A 14,300-nucleotide genomic window follows, 5' to 3' on the forward strand; every position below is an offset into this window, starting at 1 on the left:
CAAAAAGTTCGATTTTGGTTTCATCTGACCAGAGCACCTTCTTCCACATGTTTGGTGTGTCTCCCAGGTGGCTTGTGGCAAACTTTAAACAACACTTTTTATGGATATCTTTAAGAAATGGCTTTCTTCTTGCCACTCTTCCATAAAGGCCAGATTTGTGCAATATACGACTGATTGTTGTCCTATGGACAGAGTCTCCCACCTCAGCTGTAGATCTCTGCAGTTCATCCAGAGTGATCATGGGCCTCTTGGCTGCATCTCTGATCAGTCTTCTCCTTGTATGAGCTGAAAGTTTAGAGGGACGGCCAGGTCTTGGTAGATTTGCAGTGATCTGATACTCCTTCCATTTCAATATTATCGCTTGCACAGTGCTCCTTGGGATGTTTAAAGCTTGGGAAATCTTTTTGTATCCAAATCCGGCTTTAAACTTCTTCACAACAGTATCTCGGACCTGCCTGGTGTGTTCCTTGTTCTTCATGATGCTCTCTGTGCTTTTAACCAATTTTTCAGTTTTTGATTTGTTAAAAAAGTTTGAAATATCCAATAAATGTCGTTCCACTTCATGATTGTGTCCCACTTGTTGTTGATTCTTCACAAAAAAATACAGTTTTATATATATCTTTATGTTTGAAGCCTGAAATGTGGCAAAAGGTCGCAAAGTTCAAGGGGGCCGAATACTTTCGCAAGGCACTGTATGTTATGGTATTCATTCAACTTCCATTACTCTCCCTCCACCATGCCTACTCCTTAGAATATGCCCCCTCCTTCTGCCTTTGTCCAGAAAACACTATACTGTAACTGCTCTCTTCTATCTCCTCCTCTGACGAAGAGGTAGAACAAGGATCGGACCAAAATGCAGCGTGATGATGATTCATGATTTATTTAAATGAAGGAAAACCCTATACAAGCAGAAACGACAAAAATAACGAAATGAAATAACGAAAACCGAAACAGCCCTATCTGGTGCAAACACAAAGACAGGAACAATCACCCACGAAAACACTCACAGAATATGGCTGCCTAAATATGGTTCCCAATCAGAGACAACGATAATCACCTGACTCTGATTGAGAACCGCCTCAGGCAGACAGACTACGTAGACACCCCACAAAACCCCTAAGACAAAAACACACCACAATAACCCATGTCACACCCTGGCCTGACCAAATAATTAAAGAAAACACAAAATACTAAGACGTGACATATACCTCTTATTTTACTAGGCAAGTCAGTTAAGAACAAATTCTTATTTTCAATGATGGTCTAGGAACAGTGGGTTAACTGCCTGTTCAGGGGCAGAACAACAGATTTTGTACCTTGTCAGCTCGGGGATTTGAACTTGCAACCTTTCAGTTACTAGTCCAATGCTCTAACCACTAGGCTACCCTGCCGCCCCAACTCATATCATCGGAACTGTCAAATAAAACCACCAAATGATGGAGCGATATAGAGAGCAGAGGCTTAAGTGTACCCCCATGCTGCCAAAAGCATCACTCTCTTCATCCTCATCATAAAACGATGAAACTCCATCAGTCACACTCTGCCCCCAGCATAGATGCCCGCCAAATGCCAATAATACCATTGATACTCCACCACACGCACAGCGGTATAAATAGACCCTTTGAATATAAATCTCCTCTTGAGTCCTTATGTGAATATGCCCGCTTGGTGCTACAGTTATATATATATATATATATATTTATGAAATGTGAAAATGCCTGCATTATACGCAGGTTGACGTTGATTTTCATTCATCTTGCCCCGTATGCAGAACTGAGCTTTTTCCAGTAGATGGGCCAGCTGCAAAGTCAAATTCATCTGTATCGTAAAAATGAATGACAATAATGAGCTTTTTGGTCATAATTTAAGGTTAGGGTTAGGCATTCGGGTTAGCAGTGTGGTTAGGTTTAGGTTTTGATGACTTTGTAACTGTGCCAGCTAGTGACCACACTTCAGAACTGCATCCAGGGTAAGATTCATGACAAAAAATTCCAACCTGCGTATTATACCATGGTGACTTTTATAGATAAACAAGCACATGCTGATGTCTAGATAAAGATGTTTATTTGTATCACATACTGTAGGTTATACACTTAGAAATATAATTACTAATTGAAGTACAATACTAGATACAACTACGAACACTGAACATTTGGACTTTATTAGCCCACACAGGAGGTTAGGTTTAGGTCCTCATATTGAAGTTTAGAGACCACAACTGATGTATAGAACAATCTTAAAATGATCTACTTTGGTTTAGAAACAAGCATCATGAAACCTCTAAACACAATAAATTCATTTGATTTGGTGAAAATCACCTGTTTGGACCTAACTTGCTTACTTCTTTTTCCATGTGGTTTCTTCCATGAAATGATGGAAGAAACCCCTTTGGCTCAACTTAACCCACTCTCCCATACTGATATGCATGATTTTTTGGGGTGTGCAGCATCACATTTGAGTAATGTTATGAGTAATGAGACATGTACGGTGCATTCTGAAAGTATTCAGACCCTTTGACTTTTTCCACATTTTGTTACGTTACAGCTTTATTCTAAAATTGATTAAATTAATTGTTTTCCTAATCAATCTACACACAATAGCCCATAATGACAAAGCAAAAACTGTTTTTTAGAAATGTTGGCAAATGTATTACAAATAAAAAAGAGATACCTTATTTACATAAGTGTTCAGACCCTTTGCTATGAGACTCGAAATTGAGTTCAGGTGCATCCTGTTTCTATTGATCATCCTTTTGATGTTTCTTTAACTTGATTGGAGTCCACCTGTGGTCAATTCAATTGATTGGACATGATTTGGAAAAGCCTGTCTATATAAGGTCCCACAGTTGACAGTGCATGTCAGAGCAAAAACCAAGTCATGAGGTCGAAGGAATTGTCTGTAGAGCTCTGAGACAGGATTGTGTCGAGGCACAGATCTGGGGAAGGTACCAAAACATTTCTGCAGCATTGAAGGTCCCCAAGAACACAGTGGCCTCCATCATTCTTAAATAGAAGAAGTTTGGAACCACCAAGACCTCCTAGAGCTGGCCAACTGGCCAAACTGAGCAATCAAGGGAATAAAACCTTTGTCAGGGAGGTAACTAAGAACCCGATGGTCACTCTGACAGAGCTCCAGAGTTCCTCTGTGGAGATGGGAGAACCTTCCAGAAGGACAACCATCTCTGCAGCACTCCACTAATCAGGCCTTTATGGTAGAGTTGCCAGACGTAAGCCACTCCTCAGTAAAAGGAACGACAGCCTGCTTGGAGATTGCCAAAAGGCACCTAAAGGACTGTCAAACCATGAGAAACAAGATTGTCTGGTCTGATGAAACCAAGATTGAACTCTTTGGCCTGAATGCCCAAGCTTCACATCTGGAGGAAACCTGGCACCTTGCATACAGTGAAGCATGCTGTGAGGATGTTTTTCAGCGGCGGGGACTGAGAGACTAGGCCGGATCGAGGGAAAGATGAACGGAGCAAAGTACAGAGAGATCCTCGATGAAAACCTGCTCCAGAGCGCTCAGGCCCCAAACTGGGGCAAAGGTTTACCTTCCAACAGGACAACGACCCTAAGCAGCCAAGACAACGCAGGAGTGGCTTCGGGACAAGTCTCTGAGTGTCCTTGAGTGGCCCAGCCAGAGCCTGTACTTGAACCTGATCGAACATCTCTGGAGAGACCTGAAAATAGCTGTGCAGCGATGCTCCCCATCCAACCTGACAGAGCTTGAGAGGATCTGCAGAGAAGAATGGGAGAAACTCTCCAAATACAGGTGTGCCAAGCTTGTAGCGTCATACCCAAGAAGACTTGAGACTGTAATCGCTGCCAAAGGTCCTTCAACAAAATACTGAGTAAAGGGTCTGAATTCTTATGTAAATGTAATATTTTTTATATACATTTGCAAACATTTCTAAAACCTGTTTTTGCTTTGCCTTTATGGGGTATTGTGTGTACATTGATTGAAGAAAATAACAATTGAAAATGTTTTAGAATAAGGCTGTAACCTAAACATTTTTGGAAGAAGGGAAGGGGTCTGAATACTTTCTGAATGCACTGTATGTCAGGCGTATGTCACACGTCTATAGGTTGTAGATATCTCTGTGGTGTTGAGGGTCACCAAGCGCCATTAACGCAACATGTTGCCTTTTAACTCACGGTTGTAGACGTGTTAAAGTGTCATGCCTGCTCCCTCTCCCCCTCCCTGCTGCTCGAAGGCACCAGGCTCCCCAGCATCACGCACACCTGCCTTCCCCTGTCATGCGCATCAGCAATTATTGGTCTCACCTGGACTCAATCACCTGTGTCATTACCTCCCTTATATCTGTCTGTCTCAAGCTCTGTTTCCTGGTTCAGGATTAATGTTCGTATGTCATTGTGTTACCCGTGTGCTGACGCTGTTCCTGTCTTGTTCCATGTCTGTTCCTCATTAAATGTTCAACTCCCCGTACCTGCTTCTCTACTCCAGCGTCAGCCCCTACATTAAAGAGCCTATAGGCAGGTATTTCAGAAGCTCTCTAACATTGGCTTAGGAAAAGGAATCCTCACCAAGCATACTGTAGATGCATTACCGCAAGGCTAAAATATATAACTCTAATGGTAGTATAAAACAAACATATGTTATTTTCAACATATCACAGATTCAACTCTTTAAGACAACTCTTGCTAATGTGAGCTGGGTCAGTGATGAAATTAGCGAACACTTCAAAGATTAAGCCTTTGAGAGTGATGTATAAACAGAGGCCACACATGGCAGTAGACTGTCTATGGCATACTACTACTGTATCTGAGGGAGGAGAAGCACACAGAGAGAAGGAAGAGAGGGAAATGTCAAGAGAGATTAAGAACATTCCACAGAGGTTACCCTTCAAAAGAGAGAGAGAGCGAGGGAGAAGTCGAGGGGGAGAGAGCTGAGAGAGTGTGTGTGTGTGTGTATATTTATATATATATATATATAAGAAATACTCAGGCTACCTGGTACGAATGTTGAAAGATTCTGTATATTTTGAGAAAGAATATGACATCCTTAATCCATATAACCCTGTGAGTGAAGACGTGCACTTTCATTTACTGTATAGCATAGTTCAAAAGCCAAATGCCCCCCCCCCCCCCCCCCCTGCACTTCCATTTCTTATTGAATGGTAAAGAACTTGCCATTTTGATTTGTCCCTGATTTAATCTGTTAATCTCAAATGATGATGATAATATAATATGATGGATTTTTCCCAAAAAGATGAAGCACCACTTTCGAGAGCATTGAGGCTGAGGCATGAATACAGAGAGAAGAAATATCCTCCGTCATATATGTATGTGTATGTGTGTGTGTGTGTGTGTGTGTGTGGTGTGTGTGTGTGTGTGTGTGTGTGTGTGTGTGTACTGAACAAAAATATTAACGCAACAGGCAACAATTTCAAAGATGTTACTGAGTTAAAGTTCATATAAGGAAATCAGTCAATTGAAATAAATTCATTAGGCCCTAATCTATGGATTTCACATGACTAGGAATACAGATATGGATTTTGGTCAGAGATACCTTAAAGAAAAGGTGTGGATCAGAAAACCAGTCACTATCTGGTGTGACCATTTGCCTCATGCGGCGCAACACATCTCCTTCGCATACAGTTGATCAGGCTGTTGATTGTGTCCTGTGGAATGTTGTCCCAATCCTCTTCAATGGCTGTGTGTAGTTGCTGGATATTGGCAGGAACTGGAACACGCTGTCGTACACGTCGATCCAGAGCATCCCAAACGTGCTCAATGGGTGACATGTCTGGTGAGTATGCAGGCCATGGAAGAACTGGGACATTTTCAGCTTCCAGGAATTGTGTACAGATCCTTGCGACATGGGGCTGTGCATTATCATGCTGAAACATGAGGTGATGGCAGCGGATGAATGACACAGTGGTGAAGAATTATCAAGAGAATATCCCCGGTCATCCTTACTGCCTCTGATTTGGCGGACTCACTAAACACACATGCTTCGTTTGTAAATTATGTCTGAGTGTTGGAGTGTACCCCTGGCTATCCGTAAATAAAATAAAAAACAAGAAAATGGCGCCATCTGGTTTGCTTAATATACAGAATTTGAAATGATTTTTACTTTTACTTATATTTTAGCATATACATTTACTTTTGACAGTTAAGTACATTTAAAACCAAATACTCTCAGACTTTTACTCAAGTAGTATTTTACTGGGTGACTTTCACTTTTACGTTTTCTATTAAGGTATCTTTACTTTTACTCAAGTATGACAATTGGGTACTTTTTCCATCACTTGAATGACACAACAATGGGCCTCAGGATCTCGTCATGATATCTATGTGCATTCAAATTGCCATCGATAAAACGCAATTGTATTCATTGTCCATAGCTTACGCCTGCCCATACCATAACCCCACCACCACCATGGGGCACTCTGTTCACATGGACATCAGCAAACTGCTCGCCCAGACGACGCCATACACGTCTGTGGTTTTGAGGCTGGATGAACATATGCCACGCCGCATTTTGGTCCTCCGATCCTTCTCGCCTCTCCTCTTCAGATGAAGAGGAGGACGTCCGTGACAACCTGTGTAATGACCATGCCGTTTAATCAGCTTCTTGATATGCCATCTTGGCAAAGGAGAAATGCTCACTAACAGGGATGTAAACTGATTTGTGCACATAATTTGAGATATATAACCTTTTTGTGCATATGGAACATTTCTGGGATCTTTTATTCCAACTCATGAAACACGAGACCAACACTTTATATGTTGCATTTATATTTTTGTTCAGTATATATTTAGAGGAAGGCTTGACAGTGATGCGGCAGCTTGGGTAGAGAAATTTAGGAAATCAAACACTGGTTCATCAACTATCTCACAGGATATTTGTTAAATATACACCATGGTATCCATCTCTGATGGAGCTGACCCTCAAGCCCTCAACTGAACACTTCTCACCATATCTGACCCCTGATGGCCTTTCTCATTTACCTCTCCCTCTCGCTCCTTCTCACTTTCTCTCATTTCTCGGCTCTCTTTTCTCTCCTTCTCTCGCTCTCATCTTTTCTGTCTGTCTGTCATTCTGTCTGTCTCTCTCCCTCGCGCTCTATGACTTAACGCTGTACTTAGAACTTTTGGTATGAGTACGGCAGACAGACAGACACTGAGCTGGCCTGTGATAGAGAGAGTGCTGACAGGTCGTAACCAGAGAGAAGCCTTGGCCAAACTGGGCTGAAGGCCTGAAGGAGAGAAGGGGTTGGGTGTTGGTCTAACCAAAGACAATCACTTGTCAAATTCCGGCCTGTTTTTATAGTATCCTAAGGCATCTTATTTAGCAACGGAATCTAGGGATGGTCTCATCTATCAATTTCTGCTATCATACATTTTCATGGGAATCTGAACAGGGGATTTGACTGGTAACCACCGTCCTGGAACATACTGTAGTATAGGGACAGGATTTGTCATTTTGATTGCTGACTTCTACACTGTTGTCACAGAGGAGACCATGCAGTGATAGTCACTACATGTTCCATATTTCTCCTGTGCTTCACAACAGCCACTCATCCTGTCATTTAACAATGTCATGATGGGTGGTTAAACAAATGCTTTGTGCCAGCTTAGTACACAAGGCCTTGTCATCGGGGCTTACCGTCTCATGGCATGTGCTCAATGGTGCATAACACCCATCCCAGTCAACAATAGTGGACTGAGCAGCAAATGGAGCATCAGAACTTCACTGACCCACTTACCCTCCCTCTATGGACTGAGCCTGCTAAAAAAGGCTCAGAACCTGGGCTAAAGAAGGCTTTTAATGCCCTGTGTGTCAAAGACCCCCCGAGACCTAAGACAGTGGGTGTTGCCAGGGATAAAACTAGATGTGCTGAGAACGCTAACATATTGCTGCCTGAAAAACAAACCTTTTCAAAAATAGATGTGTCAGTTGATCAGTATGCCAACACTGAGAACACAGCCAGGGTCATTCAGCACAACCAGAGTGTCAAGGCCAAAGCTTAAATCTCAGAATCGCAGTTCGGTATACTCATGGGACAATAGTTCTGAAAAGTCTGTTGTGATTGATCAGATGGAGATGGTTCGGGAGACTTGGTTCATGTTCTACATTCTGTGGTTGGGTAGTTTAATGGATTTAGCTCACTACAAACCCCAAGGCACTGAGACTATTTATGTTATCACTTTAACAGGTGCTCTGAACAGGGACACTGTCTGTACAAATTATAGCTTTGGATGGCAGATCCATGTGTCCGGCGAGAGTTTGAGCCAGAGATCATTACCGTTACTGTGTGGTTCAGTTTGTTTTTCAGTAACTAAGACTTCATCTCTACAGTTATTGTAAATGACATCGCCAAAGTCAAGGATCGGTAGGATAGTCAGTTACTGAAAAATAAAAATAACGCATCCTCAAGACTAAGATGCTTTTGATAAACCCTATCAAAACCCTAATAGCCTCCAACAGTCTACTCAGCAAATTGGATGCAGTCTATCACAGTGCCATCTGTTTTGTCACCGAAGCCCCATATACTACCCACCACTGCGACCTGTATGCTCTCGTTGGCTGGCCCTCGCTTCATATTTATCGCCAAACCCACTGGCTCCAGGTCATCTATAAGTCTTTACTAGGTAAAGCCCCGCTTTATCTCAGCTCACTGGTCACCATAGTAGCACCCACCCATAGCACGCGCTCCAGCAAGTATATTTCACTGGTCACCATAGTAGCACCCACCCATAGCACGCGCTCCAGCAAGTATATTTCACTGGTCACCATAGTAGCACCCACCCATAGCACGCGCGCTCCAGCAAGTATATTTCACTGGTCACCCCCAAAGCCAATTCCTCCTTTGGCCGCCTTTCCTTACATTTCTCTGCTGCCAATGACTGGAACGAACTGCAAAAATCACTGAAGCTGGAGACTCATATCTCCCTCAATAACTTTAAGCAGCAGCTGTCAGAGCAGCTCACAGATCACTGCACCTGTACATAGCCCATCTGTAAATAGCCCAACCAACTACCGCATCCCCATACTGTTATTTATTTTATTTATTTTGCTCCTTTCTACCCCAGTGTCTCTACTTGCACACTCATCTTCTGCACATTTATCACTCCAGTGTTTAATTGCAATATTGTAATTATTTCACCACTATGGCCTATTTATTGCCTTGCCTCCCTTATCCTACCTCATTTCCACACACTGTATATAGACTTTTTCTATTGTATTATTGACTGTATGTTTGTTTATTCCATGTGCAACTCTGTGTTGTTGTTTTGTGTCGCACTGTTTTGATTTATCTTAGCCAGGTCGCAGTTGTAAATGAGAACTTGTTCTCAACTAGCCTATCTGGTGAAATAAAAAATTAAAATGATCTTCTCTTTAAAACTTCCCATCTCTATCAAGAATATACACACAGTAGCCACTGTTTCTATAGCATGTTGATGTTTATTGGGATGAATCTTGTCCTGGAGGCATAAATGAGTGATATCCACTACAAAGTCAAAATTAGCTATATATTGTAAAAAAATGTATTTAAGGTTAGGGTTAGTCGTAAGGTTAGCAGTGTGGTTAATGTTAGGGTTAATTATTTTATGATTTTGTGGCTGTGCCAGCTAGTGACTACATGGCAGAGCTGCCTCCAGTACATGAGTCATCCCAATGAACGCCAACCTTTTTTTTCTATATACAGTTTACTTACATTGACTCCAATTCCAATACTATTTCTTTGCCAGAGGCAATGCCTGAAGAAATTGGTAAGAACTGCACAAAGCAAGGTTGAGTGAATGTGCAACTCCTCTGTGGTTACATTAGAATATGTATTTGTTTATCGTATGAACTTATGTGTTATGTGTCTACGTACCGGTACAATATTGTATGTACAATGTACATGGGAATGCATTAATGTATCAACATTCTGACTTTACACTACAGTGCTGTGTGCATGCGTGGATTATGCATATCTAGACTTCTACATAATACATGTGCATTCAAATAAGTTGTGAATGTTTGTATGTATGCATGTTTGCACAGTGTGAAGTCAAATATTGGTAATTCACAGTGGTGATTATTTTATATTATATCAACTATATTGTAAGTTTAATGGTCCATGATGTTTTTGAGATGGTATGGTTGGAATCTAACCTTTGCCCTATTTACATACTACTGATGAAAACATATGTCACTTAGTTATTCATTATTGTATATGTTTGTCTTTAATTGTAGCAGCCAAGACCGATAAGGCTGCAGCAGCACCTGCTGGTGAGTCCACTCATAACAAATGGATGACAAATACTTATACATGAAATACTTCGATGAATGGTTAGGCCTGTACTACAATCAATGTCTGATTCAATTTTTCTCCTTTTTTATTTTTGAAATTTTTATTTTTACAGATAAGGGTGGGTGAGAACAGGGCATGTGTGTGTGTGTGTGTTAACCTGTGTCCCTTTGTGTGTGTTTGTTAGTCAGTAGGGCATAACCATCCCCTCATCATTCCAATGTAATGTCGGTTAACTGTTTTCCCTCACTCAGCGAAGCCATCGGAGGATCATGGTAAGGCCTCTAAGACCAATCAGAAGTAGCTTTCTGTGGGGATGAGACAGAGTGGCCATGCATGATTCTCACCACGCACCATGACAGTGTTGATCAGATAGAACACCAATACACTTAACTTAGGCTTCACACGTTTATATTCACGCCTATCACAATATCCTACTGGTTTATGCCTGACAAAGCAGACTATATTCATTTAAATGATATAGTAGTCATTATTCTTCTGATTCTTATTCTGTTTTCTTTGTTACCTGAGATAACAGGTCACCAATCAGTTGGTAAGAGCTATGTTATTGTTGAGGTGATGTTTGTTATATGGGTTATTTTGGCAAGCACTGGAGTGTGTGTTTCTGGGTGCGTGTATGTATCTGGGTGTGCGTGTGTGTGTGTGTGTGTGTGTGTGGTGTGGTCTGTGTGAGTGTGTTATTTTTTATTTTGGGTGTGTGTACTCTGTAAAAAAAAAAATATGTTGGATCAACGTACATTTGTAAAACAACCAGCTGCAATAGGATTGTGAGTTTGCTCAACAAACTCACAACAAAAAACAATTGTACGTTGAATCAACATCTTTTTGTTACAGTGTATACATACATGCATACGTGGAGGATTGTTCAGGAAACGTTTCGGATTTCCTTGTACTCAGTGTGTGAGTTTGTGTGAGTGTCTGCTACTGCAGTATACCACCTTTATTACACACTTACTCCACACTGAAATCCTCTCGTTTTAGTGGCAGAGGCCCAGCCTGCTGAAGAGGGTTAGAGCTATTCTGTTGTGACATTTGTGGATGTATTGCATGTGGATGTGTGCAGGTATAGGTTTTTGTCCGTGTTGTATGTTTGTATCTGTTTTTGTACGTCTGTGTGTGTGTGTGTGGGTGTGTGTTTGTGCGTGTGACTGTCTGTACATAATGCTAGCTCCAATACAGACTTAAGTCCAGTACCTCCTACTGAAATCCATTTGTGTGTATTAACAGAGGCCCAGCCTGCTATAGAGGGGAAACGTTTTTGTGGCTGAATGAATTACATAAATGAGTGTATGCAGCACGAGCACATGGGTTGTTGTGTGTGTACACGGTAAGTTTGCATATATTGTGAGAGTGCTGTATGTGTACACCGTGCATCATGTCAGCTCTATTCAACAATGAAGTCCAGTCGTCCTCCCTGATAGCCCTGTTTATCTTTACTGACAGAAGGCGAACCTGCTGTAGAGGGTAAGAGCTGTTCTGGCTTAATATGGTCCTTCAATGTATAACACACACAGCATTAAGTTGAAGTCAGTGTGTTATCTACGGTTCATCAGAGAGATGGTGGAGGCATTTGCTTGTGGGTATACGAGTAATTTATGTGTGTGTGAGAGTGTATATGTAGGATTTTAATTTGAGCCAGATTGCTACAGCAGGAAAATAATCCTGCAGTAACTGGAAATGTGAATTATTATGTTGATTATAATTCATGGATATTTTTGTAGGGATACACTTTACGTTAAGGCAAATCAAGTCTGACGTTTTAAAGTGGAAATTACAAACTTTGGAAGCCTTTTTAAACCTTGAGTGCACGACAAGTTTACATTTCCTGCTGTGCAGGAAAATTCTGATCAACAAAAGAGTGGTCAAATTAAGAACCTACATCTGTATGCATACTGCATTGATGCTAGCTTTGGTACAGACTCAGATAATTTGGTACAGTCTAGTTCATATCACTGAAATTCTGTCATTGTATTGACAGTGGTCGAACCTGGCTAAATGTGTTAGTTGCGTCTGTGTACACTATGTGTTTGTGGATGTGTATGGGTGAGTTCATATTACGTCATGTAAGGTAGCTCTACTCAACATTTAAGTCCAGTTCCTTAAACCCTCTTATTTATAATGGGTAAGAGCTTTTCTGGCTGAATGTGATACTTACGTGAGTGAATGCAATGTATGAAGATAGCATTCTGTATGAACAGGTGTGTGTGTGTGTAAGTCATCCTATATTTACTAAGTAATTACTCAAGTTCCTCTTCTAAAAGCCCTTCATTTTCTTGGCAGAAGACCAGTCTGCTATAGAGGGTAAGAGCTTTTCTGGCCTAACATGTCACTTGTACGGAATGTGTGTGTGTGTGTGTGTGTGTGTGTATACATGTGTGTGTATATATGTGTGTGTACGTGTGTGTGTGTGTGTGAATGCTTACATGGTGCAATACTACTTATTCAGTTCATCCCCCAAAACCAGCCTGCTGCAGAGGGTAAGTGCTTCTCTAGCTGAATGTGTTACTTGTATGTGTGCGCATACTGTTATGTGGAAGTGTACCTGTATGTGTGGATAAGGTGCATCATGCTAGCTTTACAAATGGACAAAACAGTTTTTCTAATTCTACACATTCTCAATTAATGCCCTGCCTAATATCTTATCATTTTCATTAGCAGATGGTGTTACAGATAGCAAGAGCTTTTCTGGCCTATTGTGTCACTTGTAAAATGTGTATGTGATGTGTGTGCTTGTGTGCAGGACCGGCTTTAGCCTGTTTGGGGCCCTGAGCGAGATTTGGTTGGCTAACAAAATCAATGGGGGTTGAGACCCCGACAGAGTGTTTAGGGGGGGGTTTGGGGGGCGTAAGTGACCGCTTTTGACGCTTATGCCTGGAGCCAGCCCTGTTTGTGTGTACAAGTTGCATCATGCTAACATTAAAATCATATAATTTTCATTAACAGAGGCCCAGCCTGCTCCAAAGTATAAGCTTTTCTGTCTGGATGTGTTACTTGTACAGAGTGGGTGTGCAATGTGCACCATGCTAGCATTACTAGTCGTGTGTGTGCCTACTATTATGTGGAAGTGTGATTGTATGTATGTGTGTGTGTGTGCCTACTATTATGTGGAAGTGTACCTGTGTGATTGTATGTATGAGTGTCTGGCGCATCATGCTAGCATTACTAAGTTATTTCACCCCCTGCCTAATATGTTATCATTTTCTGGTATAGATGGCCTAACATGTCACTTGTACAGTGTGTGTGTGAGTGGTGTGTTTGTCTTTTTAAAATGCGTGCCTCATGCTTAACAACTCATGTTAGTTAAATGTATCCCCTAAATCCTCATGATCTTTTATTAACAGAGGCCCAGCCTGCTACTGAGGCTAAGATGTTTTCTGGTCTAACATGTCACTTGTGCATAATGTGTGTGGTAGAGTGTGTGCGTGTGTGCGTTGTCTGTGTACGTACAAGGTGCAACATACTAGCATAATCACTGTGTTAGTTCATTCATCTGCTAAAATATTGTAGTATCAGAGGCCCAGCCTGCAACATTAAAACAGTCCCAGCCTGCAACATTAACACAGGCCCATCCTGTAACATTAACACAGGCCCAGCCTGCAACATTAACACAGGCCCAGCCTGCAACATTAACACAGGCCCAGCCTGCAACATTAACACAGGCCCAGCCTGCAACATTAACACAGGCCCATCCTGTAACATTAACACAGGCCCATCCTGTAACATTAACACAGGCCCAGCCACAACAGAGGGTAAGAGCTTTTCAGTCAATGTGTTAAGCCTTAATTTACACCCTACGCTGTATGCAACTACAATAAGCTTGGCAAAATACCAATCCTCTATAGTTGCGAAGCTAAAATATGCAGACGTGTGCAGCCCCACAATTAGAAAGTTGATACAAGTACGCAGGAGGATCGCCATTTTACGTAGCTAATTGCATTGGGAAAGTATTCAGACCCCTTGACTTTTTCAACGTTTTGTTACGTAACAGTCTTGTTCTAAAATGTATTCAATAAAA

The 14,300-nt window shown here is 41.5% G+C and overlaps 1 protein-coding gene across 13 annotated transcripts in view; it reads left to right on the forward strand.

Moving 5' to 3' along the window:
- Positions 1-14,300, forward strand: part of LOC109897414 (myosin binding protein C2) — a 45,114-nt gene that overhangs the window by 6,244 nt on the left and 24,570 nt on the right. For 4 of the 13 annotated variants that reach the window (XM_031827888.1, XM_031827893.1, XM_031827892.1 and 1 more), the window contains exons 2-4: positions 9,720-9,740; positions 10,210-10,245; positions 10,380-10,385. The exons of 1 other annotated variant lie outside the window; for it this stretch is intronic. In XM_031827888.1, coding sequence (XP_031683748.1) covers positions 9,720-9,740; positions 10,210-10,245; positions 10,380-10,385 — 63 coding nt within the window. Of the gene's footprint in view, positions 1-9,719; positions 9,741-10,209; positions 10,246-10,379; positions 10,386-12,565; positions 12,587-14,300 lie in introns of all 13 variants that reach the window. 8 more of the 13 variants (XM_031827891.1, XM_031827894.1, XM_031827896.1 and 5 more) reach the window with 5 other exon arrangements.

This window comes from Oncorhynchus kisutch, linkage group LG6 (assembly GCF_002021735.2).
Source record: "Oncorhynchus kisutch isolate 150728-3 linkage group LG6, Okis_V2, whole genome shotgun sequence".
Taxonomy (NCBI): Eukaryota; Metazoa; Chordata; class Actinopteri; order Salmoniformes; family Salmonidae; genus Oncorhynchus; species Oncorhynchus kisutch.